The sequence below is a fragment of the Staurois parvus genome, unplaced genomic scaffold (genome assembly GCF_062004578.1).
Source record: "Staurois parvus isolate SC_StPar_1 unplaced genomic scaffold, SC_StPar_1.0 ptg000067l, whole genome shotgun sequence".
NCBI lineage: Eukaryota > Metazoa > Chordata > Amphibia > Anura > Ranidae > Staurois > Staurois parvus.
This window is the reverse complement of record NW_028317863.1, coordinates 41894-50702: the sequence shown is the minus strand read 5'-3', so window position 1 is coordinate 50702 and position 8809 is coordinate 41894. Positions and strand designations below refer to the sequence as shown.

At 44.9% G+C, this 8809-nt stretch overlaps 1 protein-coding gene across 1 annotated transcript; it reads left to right on the top strand.

Moving 5' to 3' along the window:
- Window positions 1-2211: 2211 nt before the first annotated feature.
- Window positions 2212-8508, top strand: LOC149469572 (E3 ubiquitin/ISG15 ligase TRIM25-like). The gene has a single exon (XM_089668966.1). It carries the CDS (start codon window positions 2465-2467, stop codon window positions 4028-4030), a length of 1566 nt encoding a protein of 521 aa, XP_089525092.1. The 5' UTR covers window positions 2212-2464; the 3' UTR covers window positions 4031-8508.
- The last annotated feature ends 301 nt before the right edge of the window (window positions 8509-8809 follow it).

The window sequence follows — 8809 nt, the reverse complement described above, 5'->3', positions numbered from 1 at the left end:
TCTAATGAAATTAAAAAAACAAGCTCAAGGACTGGTTACCGTCTCCTGGATGCAAGTCTGTGTGAAGATGCGTGTTGCCTGGCTGTGCAGGACTATAGGGGGACCCAAAATGTCAGAAATTCCTAAGGGGGTAGTGCTACATGTTCACAACTAAAATAAAAACATTTAGGTGTACATACACTTTAACCACATGCCATCCATAGGCCCATTACAAACAGTCTGGACTTCAAGGGGTTAAAAGAAGCCAGCACCCGGCTTTTCGGTAAAAGTGATTTAGACGGATGTAGAGCCGCCAGGTCACTTCTGCACTCTGCAGTGAATGCTCCATGGTAAATATGTGTGTTGTCATTGCTACCTGAGCAAGACCTGTTTTTCAGGGCCAAAGTTGAAAAAATTTTAAGTTTTGTTTACTGCAGCAGCTGCTAGCGATAGCTAAAAAAAAAAAGGAGCTGAACTTCTCCATCTGTCTGGAGGGCTAGAATGGCTCTAGATGTTTGTAGAGCAGGCATTATTTATATGCTGGATAGTCAGAGAGGAGGGGGTGCCTGTATCCCAAATGGTCAGTCCGCCCCGATCCCATACCAGCCAATATCACAAGAAAAAATGATAGCTTGGAAAGGAAAAAAACATGGGGTGTGTTTCGGCAAGTGGGGTGGCTAAATTGTGTTGGATATTGGATGTGTCGTAAGGGAACATATGCATCCATAGACACATAAATCCATTCATCCATCCATCTACCCATCCATTCATCACCCCATCCATCCTTCTACCTATCCATCCATTCATCACCCCATCCATCTATCTACCTATCCATCCAGCCATCCATCCATCTACCTATCCAACCATCCATCCATACATACACCGATAAAATCCATTCAACACCCCATCCATCCATTTACCTACCCATCCATCCATCCATTCATCACCCCATCCATCCTTCTACCTATCCATCCATCCATTTATTCATCACCCCATCCATCTATCTACCTATCCATCCAGCCATCCATCCATCTACCTATCCATCCATCCATACACCTATCCATCCATTCATCACCCCATCCATCCATTTACCTATCCATCCATCCATCTATTCATCACCCGATCCATTCAGCTACCTATCCATCTATCCAGCTACCTATCCATCCAGCCATCCATCCATCTACCTATCCATCCATCCATACACCTATCCATCCATTCATCACCCCATCCATCCATTTACCTATCCATCCATCCATCTATTCATCACCCGATCCATTCAGCTACCTATCCATCTATCCAGCTACCTATCCATCCATTCATCACCCCACCCATCCATCTACCTATCCATCCATCCATCCATCTACCTATCCATCCATATATACATACATACACCTATCCATCCATTCATCACCCCATCCATCCACCTACCTATCTATCCATCCATCTACCTATCCATCCAACCACCCACCCATCTACCCACTTATCCATTTATTCATCACCCCATCCATCCATCTACCTATTCATCCAACCACCAACCCCATCTACCCACTTATTCATCACCCCAGCCATCCATCTACCTATCCATTCATACATCTACCTATCCATCCATTCATCACCCCATCCATCCATTCATCTATCTATTATCTATCTATCTATCTATCTATCTATTATCTATCTATCTATCTATCTATCTATCTATCTATCTATCTATCTATCTATCTATCTATTATCTATCTATCTATATATCTATTATCTATCTATCTATTATCTATCTATCTATCTATCTATCTATCTATCTATCTATCTATCTATCTGTATCTATCTATCTATCTGTATCTATCTATCTATCTATCTATCTATCTATCTATCTATCTATCATCTATCCATCCATCCATCCAATCACCCACTCATCTACATATCCATCTACCCACCTATCCATCCATACATCCAGCCCAGTTCATACTAGTGTGGGCCCTGCGACCCACATTTGGGCGGACACAGCAGTTTATTAATTTGAATGGGCTGCTGTGCCTGCGTTTTATGCACAGAAAAAGGTGCATATGCCTTTTCCAAAATGCACGGAAACCGCATGGTCAAAAAGACCTGCACCTGCATTGACTGACTAATGATGTGGGATGAGATGCGTGGGGGTGCCATTCATTCTAAATGCCACCGCCCACCCCCTCCCCCTGTCTCACAATGGAATGTGGCTGTGAGTGGTTGTGGGAACTGGTGTGATTCCTGCACCTGCAACCAGCCACAGGACTAGTGTGAACCATCCATCCATTCATCCACCCACCTATCCATCTATGAACACTTTGTTGATCTTGAAACGAATACATAATGGAGTTTTAGCTTACATCCTGCTCCTTCAGGATTGGGTGCTTCATGGTTAATGTTCTACGTTTGCTATTGCTACGTCACCAAGGCTTGTTTTCAAGGCAAAGGTTGATTTAAGTTTCGTTTCCGGCTGCTGCTGCTAACAATGGCGTCTGCTGACTTGAAGGAAGAACTGAACTGCTCCATCTGTCTGGAGGTTTTTACGGACCCGGTAACTCTGAGATGTGGTCACAACTTCTGCCGAGCGTGCATCAATCAGGTGCTGGATAGTCAGAGAAGACAGGGTGTCTTTACTTGCCCCGAGTGCAGAACAGTGTTCAATAAACGTCCTTGGCTGCAGAAGAACGTAACTCTGTCTAACATTGCAGAGCGATTCCACTCTACTTTGCCTGACCAGAAGAAGACCGGGGTCTCCTGTACATACTGCATTCATTCTGCCATACCTGCCGTTAAATATTGTCTGCACTGTGAGGCTTCCTTGTGCGATAGTCACCTAAAAGCCCACAGCAAGTCATCAGAACACGTCTTCATCGAGCCCTCCACTTCACCGGGGAAATGGAAATGCTCCATCCATAAGAAGATCCTACAGCATTACTGCGCCGTGGATTCCACCTGTATCTGCACGTCATGTTTGCAAGATGCCAACCATCGCCGACACCAGATCCAGACACTTAGTGATGCCTCCAAGGACAAAAAGGATAAACTGAAAAAGATCCTTACACAACTTACCTCCAGGAGAAAGGAGGTCGAGAAAAGTCTCCAAGGTCTACAGGAGAAGAGGAAAAACGCCAACGATGAAGAAACAGCCCTCATGGCACACGTTAGTGCTGTGTTTCGACAAATCCGGCAAAGATTGGATGTTCTTGAGGTTCAGACTGTTGACCAAATTACCAAGCAAGCAGAAATGAATGCAAAGCCGGTCTCTGATCTGATCAAACAGATGGAAATGAAGAAGGACGAGCTGTGTAGTAAAATATGTCACGTCGAGGATCTGAGCAACGTGACGGACCCTCTAACGCTCCTAATGGAGAAGGAGTCAACTGAAGCCGACTTCTGCGTTACTGAAAAGGGAGGTCGCCAATATGCCCCCAAAATTGCAGAAATGGATGAAGTTTTGATCTCTTTGAACTTACACCAGGAATTATCCGAAATATTAAAGAATGTTCCAAAAGTGCTCAACCTTTCCGGGCTACCAGACTTACGACTTGATAAGAAGACGGCTGCGAGTAACGTGGCCATTTCCCCCGATTTATCGATCGCACATGGAACACAGGATAATGACTCTGTTGATGACACAGACAACAGGTTTGATTCTCACCAGGTGTTAAGTAGGATAGGACTCAGTGGGGGCAAACATTACTGGGAAACTGAGTTGTGTGACACCAATAACTGGAGGATAGGGATGTCCTACTACTCAATAGACAGGGATGGAGATGACTCTATCTTTGGGAATACAGATGAGTCGTGGTGCCTGTGCAAAAGCATGCAGGACTATTCATTCAGGCATGATGGAGATCGCATACGTTTATCCTCTTCATTTAAAAAATTTAAACGGTTGGGAATATATCTAGATTTCAAGAAGGGGCGACTCTCTTTCTACAACTTGGAGCCGGAGGTTAGACACTTGCATACTTTCTATAAGAAATTCAGAGAGCCGCTTCATGCTGCCATCAGGGTGAGCTGGGGAGTCTGGGTGAAAATTGTTGACTAAAAACAGGAGGGCTTTGGGATGGAAGAAGAAATTAGCAGAAAACTATTGGGGTTAGTCAAGAACAAGAGAAACCAGGATGTGACTATTCTTCAGAAAATTAGATATTAGACTTTCTAACATTGAAAAATAACTTTTGGCCTTTTCGAGCATTTGGAAACTACTTTTCTTGATTGCTGACTGGTCACCACAGGCAAGGGCCAAATTGGGATGGGAATGGGCCATTTATGCAGTACCGGAACAGGTTTGTTCAGTGCCTCCCTTCTACACTCCTAATATATGCAGTAGAATGGGTGTACCACCCTGTGCCCATTCCCAGCCCCCTTTGAACTAGCTGCCTATGATTACCTTGGAGTCTTCACTACACTTTTGGCCAATTGCTTGCTTTCTACAGAGCCATCTTTAAGGCAGGGCAAAAGGGAAAGCTGCCCTGGGTCCAGTCATTTTTGTGGGGCCCAAAGCAGCTGCCCCATATTTGCCAATTGTTCCAGTTTACATACCCTTGTCCCTTGAAGTCTTCATCCTGCGCTATGTCCCAATATCTCAATGTGAAGTGCTGTCTCTTATACTGCCTAGCTCTGCCTTATTGCAGTGCACAGATGACCCAGATCATGTCAGCATTCACATGTAAATAACCAACATTGATATGTAAATAGCGACAGCATTCACTAGTAAAGTGGGGGGGGAGGGTTAGAGCAGACAGGTTGGGGAAGATTTGGGGTGCAGAGGTTATCAATCAGTGAGTCGTAATGATGTGCTGTAACCTCTAGCAACCAATCAGTGAACGGTAATGTTGTGCAGTAACCTCTAGCAACCAATCAGTGAGCAGTAATGATGTGCACTAACATCTAGCAACCAGTCGCAACTTCTGCATGATCTGCTGCAGTAAACTGATTTTGATTCTAGCTGCTATTTATTGTTTGTCTCAGAGCGGATGGAGAGCAAAATTGCATGGTGGGGGCAAGAAAATGTTTGCTCAGGGTCCAATCAATATTAAAGACGGTCCTGGCTTTCTAGCTGATAGAAGATAGTTGCATATGCCCGGTGCGTCTTTTGTATCAGCTGAGGGCAGACGGGTTGAGAGTGGGCGATTGGGACATGCGTGGATTCAGTAACTGTCAGTGTAGACAATAATCTGCTCCCTGCTGGTTGCTGGTGGTAAAGAGGCGCCCTCCCTACCGCTGCGCCTTGGGCAGCTGCCTCTCCTGCCCACCCCTTGTCCCAGTCCTGCATGCACGGCCTCATTGAAGTGTCAGATTCATTTTAATGGTTGTTCCATATGCTACATATACTCATCTTAATTGTTCTGCCTCCAGGAGGGAAGAAAGCTACACTGTGCTTCCAAGTGGTATAGGGGACTATGTGGCTCCTGTCCATGTGATAGAGCTGGTGATTGGTGTTACTCAGCCATGGGGGGGGGGGTGCAGAGACAGAGTCCTCAGTACTTTGTAAGCTCCAAGTCAAGACTACTAGCTACAAGGATTCCTCTCTGTGGCAGTTGGGGAGCAAAGGGATGGGATTTGCTGTCATTGAGGTGGAGTTACAATGAGGGCCAGTTACAGACTGGGGGAGGGGCCATTTTTTTGTAGAGTTAAAATGAACCTACCGATTCGCAGTTTGCTTTGGTGTTTTTTTTGTTTTTTTCTTCTGAATAGCATGAAAAGCGGTTAGAACCCCTGTCAAGTTTTTATTGCTCTCTGCTTCCACACTGGAGAGGTTCACTATTCCTTGTTTCTCCAGGGGTCCATTGTCTCTAGCACAGAAAGTGGTGGGAAAATCCAAGTTGTTGAGTTGTCACCAGAACAGGAACAGTGAGGAAGTCTTCCATTGGGGACACCGCCTAACAGTGCATACCCCTTACTTTGGAGGGATTTTTTTCTTCAGTTCCTGTTGTGTTACATTACAGAAAGTGAAGACAAATCTCCCCAATAGGAAACAGACTGCAACAAAGAGACATCGCAGGGGTTTACACTCTCCTTACTCTGTCCAAAGTGAAAAAAAGTGTGAAAATCCAAGTTGTTGAGTTGTCACCAGAACAAGAACAGTGAGGAAGTCTTCCATTGGGGACACCACCTAAGAGTGCATACCTCTTACTTTGGAGGGATTTTTTCTTCACTTCCTGTTGTGTTACATTACAAAAAGTGAAGACAAATCTCCCAAATAGGAAACAGATGGCAACAAAGACATCGCAGGGGTTTACACTCTCCTTACTCTGTCCAAAGTGAAAAAAAAGTGTGAAAATCCAAGTTGTTGAGTTGTCACCAGAACAGGAACAGTGAGGAAGTCTTCCATTGGGGACACCACCTAAGAGTGCATACCCCTTATTTTGGAGGGATTTTTTCTTCACTGCCTGTTGTGTTACATTAGAGAAAGTGAAGACACGTCTTCCCAGTAGGAAACAGACGGCAGCATAGAGACATCGCAGGGATTTACCCTTTCCTTACTCTGTCCAAAGTGAAAAAAAGTTTGGGATTTAGCCCGGGTTCACACTGCAGCGGTGCGGTAAATCCCATGAGATTCGCACAGGAACCGCACCGCATGCCTGTACACATCACATGCGATTTGTGTGCGGTGCGATTAGAGACATACATTTTCACACCGCACTAAAAGGGTGCAGGACCCTTTATTTGGTCCACACTAGAATCGGATCTCACGGGTATTCACACCTATGCGATCTGATTCTGCACATCGCACCGCGTTTTGTGGACTGATGTGGGGGGCGTTTCGCGGACTGATGTGGGGGGTTGTTAACTTAACATACACACCCGCATCGGGTCGCATGAAAAATGCTGCGAATTTCGCACCGCATCAGTGTGAACCCGGGCTTAGACATGACTTTGAAGCGGAGGACATGGAGTCATATCCACTTGTGTTTATTATTGCTTTTGTCATGTATTGCTGTTCACATCTTTTTTTTGCAGTCCTATTCTTTTTCCACCATTTCTATTCCTCTTTATGTCTGTATGGATACAGTGTGAAGGAATTGTTTCTGGATCTCTCTTAGAACCTTGCTAATGATATTAATGATGTGATGAGAAGACTGTATTTCTAGAGGGATTATGTATAAATGAGGACTCTGCATGAAAGGATTTACTATATCTACCAGGGAGGATTTGATTTAAATCACTAGTGAAAAGGCTCCATTTAAATCATAATTTTTAAAGAGCACCTGTCATCTCTGTCCCGCAGCGGCTCCTCCTCCGACCCGCTGTTGACTCACCAACAGTCCCATTCCCTTTAATGGGATGGCTGGTGATGCGGCAGGGACACAACAAGGGGAGGGACGTGGCGGTAGCAGGGGAGTGGATGCCCGCTAACAGGCGCTGCCATGATGGATCAAAAATGACAGGTGCTCTTTAAATGTAAGGAAACCGACTCATTCTTGCTGGTAGTTAGAATCTTTAATATTTGCAAACCAAATGGAGGTTTCTTTTTTATAATAACTAACTGTCAGGTTAGTAAAACAGCGATCTCAGAACCGATTTTAGGTTAATAGGTTAACCACTTCCCGTCCAGCCATTGTATATAAACGGTCGGACAGTGGCAGTGCAGGGTCGGGTGGCCATTTATAAACGGCCTCCCTGCCCCCTGCTTGTGCGTGCTCCCTGGGAGCACGCAGCACCGTGATCCGGTGCTCGCTATGTCCTCCGGACACAGAGGAACACCAATCGTCGGACGGGACCTCTCTGCGAGGTCCTGATCATGTGATCACTGATTGGCCAATCAGTGATCACATGCAGAGTGGTAAGCAAGATGTCACTTCTAACATCATTGCTTACTATGTGTGAAATCTTTGAATGATCACAGAGGTCACATGGTACAGGGCTATTCACAACAGTCTTATACCATGTGACAAGCTGTGACCATTCACAGCTCTCACAGTATTTCTCAATGGCTGCAAGAATGCAACCAGAGAGAAGGAGAAATGATTGCTTTTATAGCCTTTATAGGTGTAAAAGCAATCAGTGTAAAAAAAAAATCTTCATCACCCCCCACAAGTAGTACAGTGTCACCATGGTGACACTACTGCTAGGGTGACAGTATGTAAAAAAAAAAAAAAAAAAAACAAATAATATAAAAAAATAAAAAAAAATGTTTAAAAATGATAATTTTTGGTTATAAACTAATTTGGGGTATTATTTTTTTTTACTAAAAAGATAACGGAATACATTTTGGCCAATATTTATGATGAAATACTATTTATTTGCAAAATTTTATAAGAAAAACACTTTTTTTCTAAATTTTTGGACATTTCCATTTACATAGAAAAAAAAAATAAAAATCCCAGTGGTGAATAAATACCACCAAAATAAAGCTTTATCTGTCTCAAAAAAATGCTAAAAAATTCATATGGGTACAGTGTTGCATGACGGCGCAACTGTCGTTCAAAGTGTGATAGCGCTGAAAGCTGAAAATTGGCCTGGACAGGAAGGGGGTGAAAGTGTCCGGACTGGAAGGGGGGTGAAAGTGTCCGGACTGGAAGGGGGGAAAGTGTCCGGACTGGAAGGGGGGGAAAGTGTCCGGACTGGAAGGGGGTGAAAGCGTCCGGACTGGAAGGGGGGGAAAGTGTCCGGACTGGAAGAGGAGGAAAGCGTCCGGACTGGAAGGGGGGGAAAGTGTCCGGACTGGAAGAGGAGGAAAGCGTCCGGACTGGAAGGGGGGGAAAGTGTCCGGACTGGAAGGGGGTGAAAGCGTCCGGACTGGAAGGGGGGGAAAGTGTCCGGACTGGAAGGGGGGTGAAAGTGTCCGGACTGGAAGGGGGGGAAAGTGTCCGGACTGGAA